Source organism: Drosophila pseudoobscura, chromosome 4 (genome assembly GCF_009870125.1).
Source record: "Drosophila pseudoobscura strain MV-25-SWS-2005 chromosome 4, UCI_Dpse_MV25, whole genome shotgun sequence".
Classification (NCBI taxonomy): Eukaryota; Metazoa; Arthropoda; class Insecta; order Diptera; family Drosophilidae; genus Drosophila; species Drosophila pseudoobscura.
The window spans coordinates 3,660,401-3,679,480 of record NC_046681.1 but is presented as its reverse complement, the minus strand read 5'-3'; the positions used below and the strand labels follow the sequence as shown (position 1 = coordinate 3,679,480).

General features: G+C 46.9%; 3 protein-coding genes across 3 annotated transcripts in view; all 3 read right to left on the bottom strand.

Annotated features, from left to right (window-relative positions):
- Positions 1–19,080, bottom strand: part of CenG1A (Centaurin gamma 1A) — a 61,477-nt gene that overhangs the window by 30,725 nt on the left and 11,672 nt on the right. The gene's annotated exons all lie outside the window — the stretch shown is intronic.
- Positions 16,549–17,472, bottom strand: LOC4816759 (uncharacterized). The gene is made up of 2 exons (XM_001356196.4): positions 17,242–17,472; positions 16,549–17,177 (listed from the first exon to the last, which is right to left on the bottom strand). The coding sequence occupies exons 1-2, from the start codon at positions 17,439–17,441 to the stop codon at positions 16,625–16,627; spliced, it is 753 nt and encodes a 250-aa protein (XP_001356232.2). The 5' UTR covers positions 17,442–17,472; the 3' UTR covers positions 16,549–16,624.
- LOC4816702 (uncharacterized) lies at positions 17,963–19,031 on the bottom strand. Its single transcript, XM_001356197.4, has 2 exons — positions 18,835–19,031; positions 17,963–18,758 (listed from the first exon to the last, which is right to left on the bottom strand). Exons 1-2 carry the CDS (start codon positions 18,977–18,979, stop codon positions 18,010–18,012), a joined length of 894 nt encoding a protein of 297 aa, XP_001356233.1. The 5' UTR covers positions 18,980–19,031; the 3' UTR covers positions 17,963–18,009.

Here is a 19,080-nt window from a genome sequence, read left to right as displayed (position 1 = left end):
GGACTCCAACGAAATACAAGACTAACTTTTGGGGAGCGACTAGAGAAAAGCAATCGAAACTTATTTCCAATAGTAATCAACACAGAAAACCAAACCATAAAATAATATTAACACTTAAGACTTGGAAAATTATAGTTATTAAGACTTAAAGCAAATAATATGTAAAATCAATGAATAAATAAAATAAAATTGACCTTGGCCCTGGAAATTAATCGGTTGGGAGAGGATTTCTTATCGATAATTGGATCTATTGGATGGAACACAGCTAACAAATTCCGATCCCTATGAATTCTATGAATGGTATACACACAAAGAACGCAACTGATGTTTGATGGTTATAAAATTTGACTATAGATTTTCAGCATTCAGATTTCATAGTTTCATAGCCAGTGATCTTTCTTATAGTGTTAAGGGCGCTCCACACTTCTACTACTTATTGCTCATTGATTTATTCTTCGGAGAAGAGAATGTCCGAGAATGCAAGAGCAAAATACGCGCTGTGTGCATGACTCGACTCGATTCTCGTTGATAAGAGTTCCTTTTTCTATTCGTTGATGTTGGACTGCTTCCAAGTTCGAGAAGGCTGTGTACTGGATACTCCATCGACTTTTTAACAAAGATATGCCGGGGGTGCCCTGCCACAAACCTCAAGAGCAGAAGTCCATAATAAATATTACACTTATTGAATCTGTAGAATTCTACGATTCTGAGAACGGTCTACAAAGGAGTGCGGACCGTACAGTCCCAGTAGACAGACAGTAATGGACGGCTGTCACCGCAGGCTCCCTTCGCAGCGACATTTACAAGTCAAATGAGGTCCTTGGACCTACATGCACACCGCTCGTAGCTCAACTACACTCGTACTCGTACACTATGCCGAATCGGGAGACATCTAAATTGCCCCAATCAACTTTGTCCTTTGCCGCATTTGTCCATGACATTTTTGGCTCAATTTACAAAAAGAAACATTCCTTCTCTCCGTTTTCGTTATGATTTGAGGCTATTTCCGTTTACAATCTGTATAATTGGCGCATGCTAAGCAATTTGCTGCAGTTGCCCGAATCGCAGGACAACGACCGCTCAGGACTCCTATCTAGAACGTTGACCAGGTCCACATGTCCAACAGGGCCACTACCTCTGCTCCTGCCTCTGCTGCTGCTGCTGCTGCTGCTTCTGTGGCTGGTTGCGTGTCGAATGGAGTGGTGTGGAATGCAACTGGCAGGACAGGGGCATTATGATCCACCGCCCTGCGCTACCCGCGGCGCAATTGTCCTGCGCACGAGACACGCGTCATATTTTAATTATGACAGCCGACAGACCAACAACCGAGCACCGAGGACCTAGGACCAAGGACCAAGGGCCGGCCTGTCCTCCTGTCGGGGCGTATCGTCGTATCCGTCGGTCAGTAAGTCAGTCAGTCAGCCAGTCAGTCCGGGATCTGGACACGCAACACGGACGACACAGAAAGGGGTTGTTGCCGCTGCACGGAAACCGGAAATAGCTCGATGCCACCTTTGTTGACAGATTAGTGGCGATCGCTGCCGCGTGGTCCATGGTCCATGGCCCATAAACTTGACATTTTTATTTGACACTTTGATTGTCTAAGCTTGTCATATAAAATTCTGATGCCCGGAGCCCGCTAGGTGTGTGGGTTTATTATTTGAAGGATTCGGGATTCGGGATTCGAGATTCTGGATAGCGGAATTGTAACAATCGCAAAGCCCACATACCCATAGAGCGGGCACGAACCGAACACCGCATTGCCACCATTTCCCTCTTTGTTCTGTTCTTTTTTTGCATATAGTAATAGTAGTCCCCGGGCATTGTCCTGGCTAAACAAACTAGAACTAATGAGTGCACCGAGTCCTGCCCCTGAAACGCCGAGCGTACGAGTGGCAGAAACAGTTTTGGCAAGCATTTCCAATTATGGACTCGTATGCGGGCCCTGTCAAGGTGCAAAAAATAGCGCGGCACTTGACAAATGCCCAGTGGAGGGCCGACTACTGGCTACAGGCAGGATCGCAGCTCGTTGCACGTTGCACATGCCACGGCGAGCAGCGAGCAACGGGCAGTCTCTCCCCTATCTCAACCCCCACCCCTCCCGTGACCATGGCGTGCTCGCATTAATTTCATTACGCCGCATTCTCCCCATTACAACGGTTGCATTTTATTTTAATGAACTGCGCAAGTCGCGTGTCCTGCGCGCAGGATTTGACCGAAGCGCAGGCGCAGACAGTTTAAGTGCCGCACGCTCTCAGGGGTGGACAGTCCTCCCGCCAGTCCGTTAGAGAGTCAGTTGACCAACGACCAGGACCAGCTCTGGAAATCCCTCTGCATGTGTGGCATAAGCTTTCCAAAGGGACGGCGGAGGGTTGACGTTGTAATGGACTTCACTCCGCGCAGAGAACGAGGGGGAGAGAGCGTTTGATTGATTACTCAACTGACCGTTGAGTGTGCTTAATGGTCGTCAAGCCCAATGTCATTCGTCAATTGCATCCCGCTCTCATTTGCATTCATGTTGGATTACTCTGACAATCGTGAAATGAAATAATTGGATCAGAGTGAAGCAAATCCTCGAAGCGAGCACGAGCTGGTAGATCTGCAAATCCATTCCAACAGAGTACTTTTCGGTGCATTTAAGTACAGAGGGTAGAGAGCGCCTGAAGTTCACATCTTCAGATATATCTAGAACTCTGAGCCGAGATATGTTTACTCTGTGCACTCTGTAGTCTGTATTATACTCGATTCAGAAGGATTTAAATGTGCCAATTCACTTATGGGAACATTGTCGGTGTTGTGCGCCGGTCAGTAGGATTATTCAGAAGATCACTTTCTTCTTAGGCTTTTAATAAGCTCAAAGACATTGGTGGGTCGCATTGCCCAATGCCTGGGGGCGGTAAAGGTTGAGATCCCGCTAGATAGAGGGCAGGGCATGCCCATATGATCTGTTCTGACACCATCTGCAGGTGTTTCAATTTCTTAAACTCATTTCTCAGGTGAGCCTTTCTAGAGTCCACAAAACTGTACTTTACTGTAGTTTTTAGTCATACTCTAATCCACTCTTCATAACTAATCGAATCCATGAATTGAGTGATTGATTTCATGGCCAAGATCTTAGGGGCAGCAATGTCACGTTGTCCGCGGCGTATAAAATGGAGGCAACATGCAGCTTGTCCCGAAATCCCCTGCCGAAATCCAACGAACTAGAACCATTATTTGAGCCATATCTATCCATTTCCCTAAAATAAATAATGACAAATTAGCCTGAAGACCTTTCTGCTCTGACTATAACTATTAATTGTAATATTGCATTGGTCTTAGGCTACAATTTTCGAAATAAAGCAATAAATAAATACAAGAATTAATGACAAATATTTAGGAATCTGTTTTATTCGGATCAAGACCAAGCACTACTTGATTATGCAGCATCGGAACTGCACCAAAAAGATTTCGATAAAGAACTTGGGTGTTTTATTTCGATTAGTAATGCTGTGAAGACAGGGCTGGACAGGGCCACTGTGCCAGACGACGGAACTTGCGTTTACGATGACGATGGCGATCCGTGTAGATCGGCCTCCCTCACAGCTCTCGTTGGGTGGAGGAGGTCGAGAAAGGGCGACTGAGGGCCATGGGAGGGCCAACTTAAACTGTTCTCTCTCTCGCTCATGTTGAACTGTACTTGAATTAAAGGGTGTCCGGAGAGAGATTTTACTATAGTTTATGGCCCCAACCGGTCCTTTGTTCGTCACGGATCTCCAGAGGTGCGCGTCAGGCCTTTCCATGACAATTGTAGCAAATCGATCGTCACAGATCATCAAATCATCTCAAATCGATCTAAGCCAATTACACAGACAGCTGATCGGGTCACAGTCTCAGTCTCGGACTCGGACGAGGTCCTGTATCGTAAATCAGAGAGCAGAAGGTGTGAGAGGGAGATTCCGATGGCAGGATGGCACAAAAGCCCAGACTCCCTTAAGCTAATTTGTTCTGACGTCGCCTGCGATGTGTCGGTATTCGGGATTCGGGGTCCTGGATCCCGTAGATGGGACTAGCCCTCGTCCGTTCTGTTGGGTTTCTGCTTTGTTGGGCTCTGGCTGCACATTACTCGAGTATGTGTACGGGCTATTGTCAGCTTCCCACTGAATGGGCGACAACTTTGCGAAAACAAACCGCCGACCCACTTTTGCGCACAATGCCCGCAGGATACTCGTAAATAGAAGAATCCGGACGGAGGAGAAGGAGCCTCAATGTAGAGCAAAACTCATTTAGTGGCTGCTGTTGCTGCTTCTGCTTCTGATGTTGATGTTGACTGACTGCGCTGCTGTATTATCCTTTTTATGTAAGCAGTAAACGGGAGCAGAGCAGCACAATGGAGGAGGCGATTTCTCATTTGGCACAGGACAGGAGGACAGGAGGACATTCCATCAAATGTAGGTCGAACGGCAGCATGCCCTGCCAGCGAGTCCTCTCCACATTGTTGCCGATAGATTGCCGCATAGTCTGCCGCAGGACATGGCCGAGGAGTTGCCCATGCCACGGGCATGTGTGAGTGTTTGTGTGTTTGTGAGTGCAGGTGTTTGTCCCAAATCTCTCGTTGGCCAGGGCCCGGGCCCAGCACAAACCAAATGCTGACAGGCGACTAATTACTTGAAAAAGCCAAGCTAAAGGGATTTCTGCTGGATCAACAGGATCAAGCCCCGAAAATGGCCAACGCGCACAGACACACGGACAAGTCAATGAATGGCCGTCCGCCGCACGTTGTTCTCCTTTTTCTAGAGCCATCCGTCCATCCATTCGGCCTACCTGCCAGCCCATAAATCCCAGACTGACATTCTGTCAACGTCAATGTGGACATGTCTCCTCCCGAAGGCCAAAACAGAGCACGCCCTGACGACCAAAATGCGCTAAAAAAAACACACAACACATGCATTGCAAAAACATTGAATCGATTGATGTTCGGGATGGGAATCCATTCTCCGTGCGAGAACGAAACATTCACGGGTGCACATCCACAGATTCCTCAGAACTCCACTCAGTATTTGGCCTGGGAAGAGCCCAAACATCCGTTGAGCATCCAACGTATTGGTCATTGAATAAAAGATGAAAGATAGATACATAAAATAAAGATATATAGTTAGATAAATTAAAGATACATATATAGATAATGATAGATACAGATGAATATGAATATAAATATATATGTACAATGTACAATACTCAGATACATGATAGATAGCTGATAGATAGATAGATGGATTTCACCCCAAGAAGGGATATATTGTTCGGGATTTGATTTGAATAAAAGGATTTTGTTACTTCAATGAGAAGTATTCCATATAGATACTCGTATATTTATTAAAAAACTAAAGATACAGAGCACACATCTAGAATTTGCTGCACTTTGGAACATTTCAACATCAATTAGAGTGCATCAAAAGAAAGGATAAACCACAAAATCCCAGCGATAGCCGCCTTTTACAGAAACCCCAACAGACGTCTGAGCTGGAATTTCCAGACCGAAAATTGCGAAAAGCCTGTCATAGTCGCCGTCTCAACTCCAGTCCTAAGCCTCCCAGAAATAGTGAATGAAATGAAATGAGTTCCTTACAAACGGCCAAACATTCAACATTCTCAGCCCAGAGCGCAGGAAGGACGACACGGCAAGAGGGAGAGGGAGAGGACACAGACATTCAGGCGGCTACTTCCTCGGGACAAGAACGGACACGGAAAAACCTAAATAGTTAATCCTTTTCTTCGGGCCGCAAGAAAATTGCGAAAACCGCCCGAAGGCGCAGGCTGAGGCCAAGGATGCTGCCTGAGATGGGGTCGGATTGGTTCGGTTCGGTTCGGTTGGGATGGGATGGGATGTCGGCGGACGGAAAGGAAAAGAAGCCTGTGAATTTGTCAAAGAGTTGTGCAAACATCGAGGAAGAAGGGAAAAACAAGAGCAACAACAAATCGAATGCAATCAAAATTAAAGCGCTTAGAGCTGTGACAACAGCGCGGGACAAACAATTGTCGAGCAATCCTTCCGGGATTTCGCACAAAGAGTCTGCTGCTGAGCTGAGCCCAGCCCAGCCCAGCCCTGTCGGGGATGTCCTGCCGGCAATTTAAGCGAATTAAAACGAAGTTCGTATTGATTTAGGTTTCTGGCTCGGCCCGAAAAAGAAGCGAACGGAGGAGCCGCCAGGACGAAGATGTCTCCTGCTGTGCCCTAAGAAAAAATACACAGCCGAAAATAAGAGCGAGATGGGGGGAACGGGAATACGCAAACAAAAACAAGAATACAGCACTCGAAGCGTTTAACTTTGGCTTAAGTGTTTGCCAGGACGCGGCCTGGCCCTACCCCTTTTACCTGACAGCAACAGCAACAGCAACAGGAACAGCTCCTTGCCACAACTCGAACGTGCAACGTTGCATATCCTGCCCCTGCCGTTGGCCGTTGGCCGTTTGCCGTTGGCCGTTGGCGGGCTGCGGTGAGCAGCCACCGAAAAAATCCCTCCAAGTGTCATCGACACTTGTGCGGCTGCCTTAAGGGTTGCCCCCGTCTCAGAACGGGAGCGGCAGCGGGAGCGGGGACAGGAAGAGCAACTGGAACAGGCCCTGGAAGTGGATGAGGAAGAGGCAACAGTGCCAGGATAAAGAGCACGAAATAGGCCTGAATGTGTCGCCTAAGTGCTAATAATTGTGCCCTCGCACAGTTGGCGGTCGCCCCTGGAGGAAAAAAACTTTAGGCGAACTGCGTTCAGGACTTCCTACGGCTAACCGGTGCCAGGATCTGCATAGCAACGCTCCCCGAGAGAAACTCCACCCAGTCTGAGTTCGAGCAAACTTTGTTGATCTGAAACTCATAATAACCGAGCTCCGATGCGGATCCAGAGGCGGAATATTTACACGCGGCGAGAGGTGTGGAACCTCGTAATTTGTGGTAATAGAAGGATGCGAATCGTGTATTAGGGAATGAGGTATTTTGAAGGAATATAATCTAATAATTATGGGAGAAATGGAAAAAGACGCGGGATCTAATCGTGCTGATGCATTGAAAAGTACCATCAAAGTGAGTGACAACAGAGAAGGTTGAGCTATTATTCCTTTTCCATCAATTTTAAGAAGCGACACAAAAGGTTAATGTTCAAAAGAACAGTGTGCTTTAGTTAATAGTTGTATTTGATTCTGACAGGGAATAACATAGTGTAACATGTGACAGTAGAGCGGATGTACAGTGGCTCGAATCTTTAAAGAACCAGTTGTTTATTGTTTCTAACTTTATTCAGCTTATTTTGCATCGATTGGACTAATTTTCCTGTGAATTCCGGCCTAATTTTCCCCACTCCTCGGTGAATGCTGTTGTTAAGTCATTTTTTACGTTCTAACATGTTTTCATTCAATATCAACCAAAAATTGTCCCTTCCCTTCCCTTTCCTTCCCTTCTCTTCCCTTAATTATCAAATTGGCCAATTCCAAGCAATTCCTAATGTTTTGGAAAAACCTCTTTTATTCCCAGCTTTTCGAATAATTGAAGGTTTTCTGTCTGCTTTCCGTTACTCCTGTCTTTCGGGAGCACACAAATGTTCGGTTTTAGGCCCGCGCACTCTGTCGCCGAAGGCGGAGTCGAAAACTTATTTAAAGCTGGTTGTAAACGGTGCATGCGGAGCGGCACGTGGAGCTTTTGTGACTTTTGTCCACCCGCTGCTGCGTTTTTCGAGCACAATTTAATTATCACTGTTGCCATCTCGCTTGTGTGTGATCTATGGACTAGTGTCGGAGGCAGAAACACACAAAGAGAGAGCGAAAGCTCAAACGTCATACGGTCAGCTTAAAGCTCAGAAAAAACTTCACACTACACCGGCGCAAGTGCGCACACACACAGCTAGCTGTACTGACAACTTCGAAAGCTCACCCAAATCAGGTGATTGATCGATCAAGGATGGCTTTTTATACCCGATACTCCAAATGAGTATTGGGTGATATTAGATTTGTGGTAAAAGTGGATGTGTGTAACGTCCAGAAGGAATCGTTTCCGACCCCATAAAGTATATATATTCTTGATCAGCATCAATAGCCGAGTCGATTGAGTCCTGTCTGTCCGTCCCTATTAGCGCCTAGTGCTCAAAGACTATAAGAGCTAGAGCAACAATGTTTTGGATCCAGACTTCTGTGATATGTCACTGCTACAAGAATATTTCAAAACTTCGCCCCACCCCCTTCAGCCGCCACAAATCACGAAAATCTGTTGCATCCACAATATTGCGAGAAAACTAAAAACGCAGAATCATAGATATTGACCATATCCATGAGATTGCTGAAACTGGATCAGATCTAATCATTTTGTAGCCAAAAGCAAGAAATCAATTTGCAGTGGCTACGCAGCGCCCGACGTCACGCTCAGACTGATTTTCTGTCTCTCTCGCAAGCACTCTTTGTCGTGTCGTTTAATATTAGCAGCGTCTGCCGTAGGAGAGCCATACTGACTTAGTATCGGGTATAACTGTAGAGTTGCGGTGTCCGCAGCAACTCACAACGTTCCCCCTCGTTTATCTTAAAGCTGATTGCTACGATAGCTCGGTGCTATGACAGCTATTATCTTTTTTTTTAGCAGCTTGTATAAGTATGTAATTAAATACAGATGTCCGATCCGCCTCATTCCCACAAATGATTTGCATAATGACGGCGCACTGCGCACCCAGCCAAGCTAAAGCTGGCTGGAAAAGCTCCATGTTTAATTTTTAAAGCTCCTTTAGTTGAGCTCCGCTTACGGCTCCTTTCTCAGCTACAGCTTTAGCGCGAGCGCTTAAAAATTCAATGTTATTTGAATTGCTGATTCTCCTTTAATGCAGTAAAAAATGTACGTGCACTACGGTACATTTTAAATACATTTTGTTTAGGATGTAGTTTATTTAGTTTAAAAAATAATAAAAATAGCACTCCAGAGTATATTTTGAATATCTTCCTAAAATTCCTAGTCTAATGTGAGTAATTTATGCGATAAATTTGAGCACTTATTCCACTTATTATTCCATCACAAATCGTGTAAGCTGTGAGAGACCTACAAGCCCTACTGGCATCCATTCTAATCCAAACATTTCCATTCATTTCTGCCAAAATTATGTTAAATGTGGAAAGCCTTAGTTCTATTACAAATCAAGTGGGACATATAGCTGTCCTTAATATTTGCTTGGCCATTCTTCGTATTCGCACAACGACAAATCCATTTAGGCAAATTTCCATTAACAGAACTCTCTTCGGATGATTAATGGTGCTGGAAACCGCACGTGAAACGTAGGCCCTGAGATCTATGAATGCAGGATCAATCCATTGACCAGAAGTTGCCCATTAATGATCGTTGCGATTCGTGTTGAACATCGCAGAAGTCGAGCGGTGCCTGTCGCCTGTCGCCTGTCCACTCCATTCATTGGTTGGCAAAAAAGATCCCCATCATTAGCCGAAAAACTCTGCACACACGGAGGATGGGGGATGCAAGATGATTAATGATCTGGGCCTCGCCAAGGACCTTGCGCCTGCGTGTAGCACTCAAGTGCAGGCCGCTGATCCGTTGCAAATAATTCGTAGCAGGCATCAAAACCGCAAATTGATTGAAGTTTGATGACATCAAGGAACAGACTTTTCCTGAGGTTTTCCGATCCGTTTTTTGTTTCCTTTCCTTTTTTTTCCTTTGTGTCCTTTATCGGTGTGCTCTCATCTAAGAAATTACTTTCACATGATTTGTGTTGTCATTCGATTTTGTTAAGTTTTCTATGATTTATTTCGTTCCTCGTCCCTCCGCAAGGCGCAGATACGGCAGATAAAAAACAGATCGCTTACCGTTGTGTCCAGACTGAACGGCAATCCCAGAGATCAGTGTCTCGTAAAAGGAACTTCTGTGACACCACAAAAAGTTAAACGTTTCGTATCTGATGTTGAGTGAGGAACCACAGCCGCAACCGCAAAAAAAGGATCAGATCAGGTCAGGAAGATAAGAGGCAATTGGAGGAAACAGATAATGGATTGAGCAATCTTAGGAGTCTTTGGGTTCATTGTATCTTATTTTGAAAGAAAGCTCTCGACTGCTGAAAGTACTCGTAAGCCATCAAAGATGATTCGATTCAAAAATGGGATTCCACAGAACAGCGACAGGGACAGGGACAGGGACAGGCACTTCCTTCCCATGTTTCCATCCGCAGGATCTGTCAGCAAACATTAGATGCGAGAGGGGAATCCGCTTGACTCCTAATCCCGACAACACGAAAGCTAAACGGAGTTGATGCCACGTAGGGAGGACGAAGGAACTTTAATTACTTGTAATTATTCAAGCGTAACGTGACGGGACGGGACATGGAACGGGGCGTCCTAAGACAGTCGGGATTACAGGACTACAGGCAGGCACAGAGCAGTCAGACAGACAGACTGACAGCAATCCCTCTCCTGGTGTGTCTGTCGTGTCAGAAATCCAGGATTAAACATATGTAGATCGGAGAGGAGACGGAGACAGGGACGACCTACCGGGGGGCTGATTTTTTTCCATTCCTTGGCTGTGATTTTTTTCCGTGATCTTCATGGCTTGCAGCTTGAGTAACCACACGGCAACGGCAACGGCGGCAGTCGGCAGTCGGCATTCGAAAAAATTACAGTTTTAAGGACAATACCCAGCACATCCTTATGAGATTAAAAATGCAAATCAGCCAGCAGAAGGCAGAAGGCAGCCGCAAGGAAAATATGATGAGCTCTCCTCCGAGGACCACGAATGACGCTGCAGTTGCCACGAAGGAAAACTGTAATTGTTGTCTGTCAGAAAAGGACTGCGGTCTGACATGACAGCTTCATGTCTCTGTGTGTGCCTCCGTGTCTGTGTGTGTGTTTTTTTTTTGTGGCAGCTGCTCATGCGTCATGGACAAGGATGACGTCTTGGCGGTTGCACACGAATTTTGTGCAGTTTTGCATTGATTTTCATTAGCATTTTCTGTTATTTTTTTTGCTTTTGTTTATCCTCCTGCGGAATTTTAGAGCCGACATTTTTTACAGCCGCTTGCATGATTTGACATAATTTTGACGAATGATCTCGGGGCGCTTCGGGGCGGGGTTTGAGTCTGTTGCCAGAGCCGCTGACAGGCGGCAATAACTTTATTTCGTTATGGTTTGGGATGGAAAATGGGGTGAGAGGGTCAAAGGAAATCGTTAATGGGAGTCAGGCTTGCATCGGGAGAGATCCCCTCAAGCTATTTGAATCATTTTAATAATCTATTTTGATGGAGACTCTATTCCCGAGCAGCCACCAGTCCGCTTCTGAGGATCTCCCTCCATCGCGTCTGTCTTTCCAGCGGAAAACAGCAAGGCTATTAATATTTTATATTTTTTTGATCTACTACAACTCTACTACTCTTAAAGAGGGAATCATCATATGATAGGCAACCCCCAAATTGTTCGCCTCTTTCAAAGCATTTTTCCAATAACAAATGGACATTTCACCCAAGGTTCAAACTAATAAATCTAATTAGTTCCAAAAAATTGAATATAATATTATAACATTTTAATACAAAAATACCATTGAACTTAGCAAAAACTCGTAAGCCTGTTAGGTATTTCTTCTAATATTTTAATATCATATTCCTTTATTCCACAAAGTATTTTTTACGATATACATTATCAAACAAGAAAATGTCTAAAAACCATCCTATTCCACAAAGGCCAATAAATTAAAATTAAATCCGATATTATTATCTAAATTAATGAAGTTAATAAAATTTAATCAATTGACATAACATTTCATTGGCTTTGATGTTGAAACCTGTTGAAGGCAGCAAATGTTTTTTTTATTTTTTTTATAGAATTCCTCTTCTCCAAAGTGTATTCCTACATATTAAATCCCAGAACAATGGCAAACATCGGCTAACAGCATATTTTGTATCTTTTATAAACCCAAGAAATGATTGTTCCGCGCATTAAATTTGCATTAAATTAAAAAAAAAATATATATTTTTGGTAAATTCCAAAGTGTTTTACCTTCTGAACAATTTTCTATTGATATTGCATTTAACGGTACCGCCAACGGCCAATGGAGAAGCAGACAACGGACGTGGAGGGCAGTAGGCAGGTGAAGAGGCGTCATGCCACCAGCAATTTGGAGGCGGCCCCACACCTCTTGAAGGGCAAGAAGGGCCTCTCTTCGCTCCAAGAATGGCGGACTGGCAGGTGCCACCTTCTTGCTGCCGATCATTGCCTTGCTGTTTGTCCACTGCGAACGGATGCTGATTTTGGATTAGTCACATCGAAATATTGCCTCAGGTTTCGCTGACGGAATACTGCCCAGAAACTGGAAGAACTTTAGAATGTCAGATATTTTGGTACACCAGAAGTTCATCAAGTTTGAGGCAGTATCCTCCATTGATATGCCGATCAATGCTGAGCTTCCACTGGCGCTTTATTTATCTCACATTCAAGGATCGCGCAAGAGGTTTGTTGAAGATCCCTTTAAGGGACATAAATCCAAACAAATGGCACTAATTAAACATCAAATTAACAAAACTCAGCGCACAATTCGAGCATAGATTGTATTCTGTAGCATTTCGAGGGGTCGAGCAGGGTCGGGGGTCGGGGACCCTGCGACCCTGCGACCCTGCGACCAGACAATGGCGCCAAAGGGTTAAAGGTGTAAACATCTGACAAAAGTGTCACATCAAAGCGCATTCCTGAGATACGGATACGTATATCCCCTAAGGCAGCTGCCCGCCCAGCATGGGTGTCCTTGGCAGTGCTCGAAGGCCGTACGACGCAGAAGGATAACGGCAGGACACCACCTCCCTCATTGTCATGTTAATGGGGCAGCTTGAGTCGCTTTTGTTGAGATATTCTCTCCGATATACCGGCTGTGGATGTGGATGTGGATGTGGATATGGATATGGAAATGGAAACGGAATCGCGACCAATGCAAGTGGCTGTCTCAATGCGTGTCCTTTGGTTTGCCTTTAGTTTGACAGCTGTCAAAGGGCTAATAAGTCATATTCAATGTTTGTTAGCGACTCCTTGTGTGCGTCCGGGGCAAGGATTAATCACTGATTGATGGATGGATGGATTGCTCGAGAGGTGAATGGGAGTATGTGGGCAGGATTCATTAGAAGTACCAGCAGAAAAGTTCAAGCGCTTCGATTAGCTGCAGATGAGAGTCGAATGAAGGGAGAAAGTCCATGAATCGCGATGGATGCAATGAAAAAGAAACGACTTTAAAGATGTGTAAGTAATGAGAAATTAAAGGCCCCCAAGGACCTCTGTCTCTCGTGAACATAATCCTCCATCCAACTATCCCAAGGAATTTCTCAATTAGAGCAGCCAGCAGAGCAACAAATTGATTGATTCCCATCCTTCCCACCTCAGCAAAAAGAGAGAGGGAGGGGGCATACAGGCTGCACAGGCGACACAGGAGACTGCAGGCAGAGGCGGTACTTGTAATCCTGTTAGGCAAAACTTTGGACAGCCCTCCAGGACACCAGCCTCGCCAGCACCCGAACTTCCAATTCCAGCAAGCGAGGAACTTCCAGCAGCCGTTCCACCCAGCAAATGCGCAATTTTCAGCTTGACTTGACTTCAGCCCGTGAAACACATTCGATACTGAAACTGAGACTGAGACGGAGACTGAGACGGAGACGAGCCCAAGGATGAGTGCAGGGGCATATCATCCTTAATTGAAAAAATAAAAAGCAGAGCAGCTAAGGATTGCTGCAGCATCCTTCTGCTGCGATTTCCTTATCGGCGGTTCGGCTGTTCGGCTGTTCTTTTACAGGACAGCGCACCTTTTCTTCGCGTGCGATTTTCGGGGAAATTGCGCTGCTCAATTACAGCGAGTCCGTGTGCCCCTGCCTCTGCCTCTCTCTCCTTTTACTCACCGTTGACTTGGCCAGGACAATTGGAAGGCCGCGGAAGGGGCACAGATACAGGAGAAGGGCTACAGATACAAAGTCGCGATCTTACTACGTTTCAAATTAAACCCAAATGGGGTTAATGCGCAACAAGAGAGACGACGAGACGACAGGACGACGGGACGACGGGACGACGGGACGAAGAGACAACGACAGCAGCGTCTTTAAGTTAACAAAAAGACGCGATTCCATGTGCCACGGAATGAGGTAAGGGCCTGTACATCCTGGCACTCTCTGATTTATTTGCCTCTTGCCGTTGCCCCTTAATGAATCCTAATTCGAGTACTCGACAATTCGGCGCATCATAAATTTTAAATTAACCCCAATTTCTGGGTATCCAAGGGGTTGCTCTCAATGCAAATATTTACGCCATTCGCCGGTGAGGAAAATGAAAAGCAAAATGAAAAGCCAAGGCGAGCCTTACTCGCTTTCAATTAGCCCTGTGGCTGTTGGCACTCGAGAGGTGGGAGAGAGAGTGCCGGGCGAAAGGGGAAAGCCAAAAGCCCAAAGAACGAAGAGCGAAGAAAACTCTGGCAATTTAGGCTGGGTTTTTGGGCATCCATTCCCCAGCCACAGAGATATGGCGAGGCCTCAGAAGAGGACTCGTTCAAGGGGAGCAGATGAGTGGCACTTAAAGGATAACTATGCACAGGACCCCAGGTAATTATTCTACTAAAATGTGGCCAATGAGGTAAAGTCGGGCCGTTACATCATTATTTTCCGGGAAAGAGTAACCAAAATCAGCTTCGATTCTAAGGAGCAAAGCAATAAAGTTCGAATATCACTCTTAGGAGCGCATAAAGGTCCTTTCTGGGCCCTTCCTACTTCCTACTTCCAGCTGAGCAGCCACCCATCGAGCGAGCCGCGGGCACATACTCTCTCAAGAGTGGGTCTCCCATTGAAAGCGAATGGAGATGGCGACTGGGACGGGACGGGGCCTCGTCTGTGGTCAACACACACACAAATCGGGGCTAATCAAAGTGGGCCACGAAGCAGACGGCCGAGGGGCTTCGCGGAGGAATTTAATGACTCTTAGAAAATTGCATCGTAAATGTCAACAAATGGATGCGAAACTTGCTGGCTGGGACTGAAACGGCAACTCGGGCTGGACTGCGGCCACAAAGTCAGACAGTCAGTCCGCCATCAGAGCGGCCGCAAGGACACACTGCACACTGCACAATGCACAATCCACAATGCAACAGACTGTCCTGTCCGGTAGGTCGTAAAACTTCCTCGAAGACAATGCCGCAAGCAGCAGGACACCAGCAGCATCCTCTTCTCATCTCCCAGACGGGCACCGAGCACGTACTCGGACTCGTACTCGGAACAAAAAGCGACGAACGGCTGTGTTTCATTTTTGCATTATGACAAACTCAAGAACCAGCCAGCAAGCAAGGTGTGTCCCAGGGGGAAGCGAACAAAACAGAACCGAACCGAACTGAACAGAACAGAACAGAACCTAGAGTACGGGCACAAGATGGCCCATAAATTGCAAATGAAATGAGCCAAATCGAATTTCAATTTCTTCTTTTAGAGAACTGAATGGGGGAATGGGGAATGGGAAATGAGGAATGTGGAGAAGTGGAGGGGGTGGCAGAGAGATCAGAGATTCTTTCTCCTAGAGTATTTTGCACTAATTAACAACAAATGATGACATCAGACACAAGAGCATCTAAAAAAAGGGAAACCGAATGAAAGAGTGTGGAAAAACCATCTGCCACTCGCAAATCCTGAGGCTCGAAAGTGTTGGACCGTCGCAACGGACGGGACCACGGGTCATGGGACCACCCGTTGACCTCCTGCTGTTCACCAGGCTCGTGCTTCGGGTCGTGGCTCGAGGTCGGGTATTGAGATGTCCTGCTGGCGTTTCCCAAATCCGATTATGGACTTTGCTTCTTTCTCCCTCTCTCTCTTCCACTCGCTCTCTGTCCACAAATATCAGCCTTAATTTATGGCCAAAAACGATTAGAGTCCCGATGGAATTTCATTATATACTCACTCACAATAATGCGGAAATCTAGTCGAGCTTACCTGCAAAGAGATGGAAAAGGAATTCATTAGGGAAGAAATCGTATAAGCTTATATGAAAATGTTACCGGTGCTGGTTTTTGTATCCTTCTAAAACGCCAAAAAGTTCTGCACCGATTGAGCTCAAAGAGTAATTCCATGTGCAATCCGCTTCGAGGATTGTTTTGATCTATTTTTGCGTCAGTAACAGACACACGTCAAGTAAGCCAAGAATTGGGAATGTCCTACAGATTTGATCTACTTGATTCTTCTAAACTGTAGTCAGTCTTAAACACCTTAATCAGTGGCCCGCAAAAAACCAGGAAGATGGCCTTCGAATTTGAGTCCGAAAGCACCATTTAGACTGAAGACGATCTACTGAAGATGGAACCGAATATTGGGTGTTCTCATGTCGGAAGAGCCAAAAATATTGCAAAGCACCCACAAGTAATCCAAAAATTAAACTTAGATCTAGCTTAAATATCCTCTGTTCTGTGCCACAGTCAAACGTGGAAAGTCCCAGAATTATACAACGAGTCTCACTAGGAGAAAGCTACCGATAAAGAGAAAGATAGAACTTTACTGCAAAGCTACTCTGTGAGAGAGAAAACCACACAGAAAAGCCAGAGATCAGTTCGATTTCAAGACATTTTTATTCACTTTTCAGCACTTTTCAAAGCAGCTGATCTGATGAGCCAGCTAATCAGCAATCAGCAAATCGGCTCCACCGGCAGTACACCATCGACCAGGCCCAGAATGATGGCGGTTATCTCGTACCAGGCCACATTCTCCAGCACCGCATTCAGGGGCGGCACAATGAGACCCTCCATGAACTGGGAGACCTCTGCGGGATTGTCGTTGACCAGGAGCTCCAAGTAGTCCTTGACCAGATCGTTGACGAACTTCGTATAGAGGCGACTGTTCATGATGCCCGTCGTCTGGGACCGGGCCTCGCCCAGCTGCCAGTTGACCTGCCAGCTCTTCACGTACACTCCGCTGCTGGCTGTCGTGGGGCGGATGACGAAGCTGCCATGGGCCCGGAAGTCGATCAGCTCCAGGCTGAAGACACCGTCGCCCCACAGGGCGAAGTCGGAGCCGAAGAGCCGGGCCAGAATGTCGAGCATGTACTTGGAGCTCCTCACGGACACCCGCGGGAAGTTGATGTCGAACTTGATTGTGTGCAGAATGTTGTTCCACTCGAGCTTCGCGAACTCGTAGCCGTCCAGACCCTCCAGCGTTAGTTCCGTGAAGTTTCCCCGGCACCTGCACAGCAAAGTGTTATCTGGTTGTATATTCGCCATGTCCATTCACCCATGCCGACTCTTACCCGAGGCTCTCGGTGGCAAGAGCCACCTGCTGGTAGGCTATCTGGGCGGGGGCCAGCACCGGCACACCCCGTGGCGGATAGCCGCAACGCATCTGCAGGCGCAGGAACTCCGTCAGCTCACGGAGCTGATCATCGAAGAGCTTCGAGGAGCCCAAGGAGCAGCAGAGCAGAGCCACAAATATCACACAGTAACTTCTCATGGTGAAAGCGAGTACTGAACTGCTGAACTACCGATTCCCAAATCAGCCAGAAGCTAGACCCAACCAACGCCCCTGCAATCAGCCAAAACGATTAGCCACTTAAGTAGCGCTGGGGCATCGATAAGATTGGATTAGCTTCAGGTGTTCCCTTCAAAGATAGCGAAAAGTCAGACGTCCAGTCCATGCGATCCTCGGACACCCTGCACACACATTCAAATAAAACATCCGATCGTTCCTCAAGATGCCGGGATTTAGGGCATACAACAACAGAGAAAAACCAACCCTTATCGGCGAGAGTCGAATCTAGCATCAAAATGGCGCATCATGCACACGACGTGAACAAAGTGTTTTTGTCGTGCGTCTCGGGACGACCCTCAATGTCCCTCGTCATGCACACGACAGGTATGCTGTTTATTTTTTTTTTTTGCACCGAGCCTCGACCCCAGTCTCGAGTAGATCATCAATATACCTCGTCATGCACAGGACATGCATTTTGTTTGTACATATTCGCACATTAGGAATTCATTATCTCGACAAAGTTTTTATTGAAAGCGCTAGGATGATGAGCTTAGGCCCAGGGATCGGCTTGGGGGTCACAGTCGACGACAATTGGATCGTCCTCCTTCTCGCCATCGCTGCTGGAGAGGATCAGGTCCACAAGAGTCCAGAAGTCCTTGCCCTTGAGCATCTTGTTCACGGGTGGCACGATGGTGTCCTCGATGGTGTCGGAGATGGCCTGCTGGTTTTCGTTGATGGCCTTGACCACCACATTCTCCAGCTGCCTGTTGATGGCGCGGTTGATCTTGCCGTGGCCCATGAAGCCGCTTATGTCCGACTCGACGGACTCCAGCGAGATGGTGGTCTTCAGCGAGGTGATCTTGGCGGAGCCCCACAACATGGGCAGCTTGTACTTGAGGGTGCCGGCAATGCGGAGGTTGTTCAGGTCGAAGAGCAGGTCCCCGGTGCCCTCGTACTCGACGGACAGGCCCAGCTGGCGCAGGGCGTCGATCAGGGTGTCAGTGCTGTACCTCTCGGCGGTGGTGTCGATGTTCTTGAACAGAAAGTCGAAGGTCACCTTGCTGGTGATGATGTTCAGCTTGAACTTGGTGATCTTGAAGTCGTCCAGGCCGGCGATCTTCAGGTGGAACACGTTGTTGAGGGTCTCGAAGATGCCGCGCTTGAAGTCCAGGTCGAACTCGTTGACGCGGAGAGGGGCCAGCACGGGGATGCCGTACTGCGGCCAGCCGCATTCCATCTGCTTCTGCAGCTTGCGGATGAAGCGGCGTGCTTGCCACGACAGAATGAATTGGGGGGCAACTGCGGGCATAAATGGCGATCTCCACATTTATTCAACTGTCCAAGGTGTCGGATGGGGGGTCGGGAGGAGTCTTACCTTCCACACCCTGCTCGGGCTCGGCGAAGAGATCGATGTCGCCATTCTGGTCGGCCAACTCGAGCAGACGCTGCTCTACCCGATTGGGCAGGGTGCCGGCGGCACAGACTGCCACCAGGCAGGCCAAGACTACCAGGAAACGCATGTTGATTGTGGCTATGTGGCTGTGTGGCTGTTAGTAAATGCTTACTGAAGCGCCTAGCCGCCGGCGAGGGTCTTTTATACCCGATCCAATCAATAATCGAA

Bases quoted from the DNA above. Each gene is read 5' to 3' on its own strand.
- LOC4816759 (XM_001356196.4), bottom strand. From the start codon at position 17,441: ATGAGAAGTTACTGTGTGATATTTGTGGCTCTGCTCTGCTGCTCCTTG. The intron at 17,178-17,241 runs GTAAGAGTCGGC...TTTGCTGTGCAG, and splicing joins CTTGCCACCGAGAGCCTCGG to GTGCCGGGGAAACTTCACGG.
- LOC4816702 (XM_001356197.4), bottom strand. From the start codon at position 18,979: ATGCGTTTCCTGGTAGTCTTGGCCTGCCTGGTGGCAGTCTGTGCCGCC. The intron at 18,759-18,834 runs GTAAGACTCCTC...TTATGCCCGCAG, and splicing joins GCCCGAGCAGGGTGTGGAAG to TTGCCCCCCAATTCATTCTG.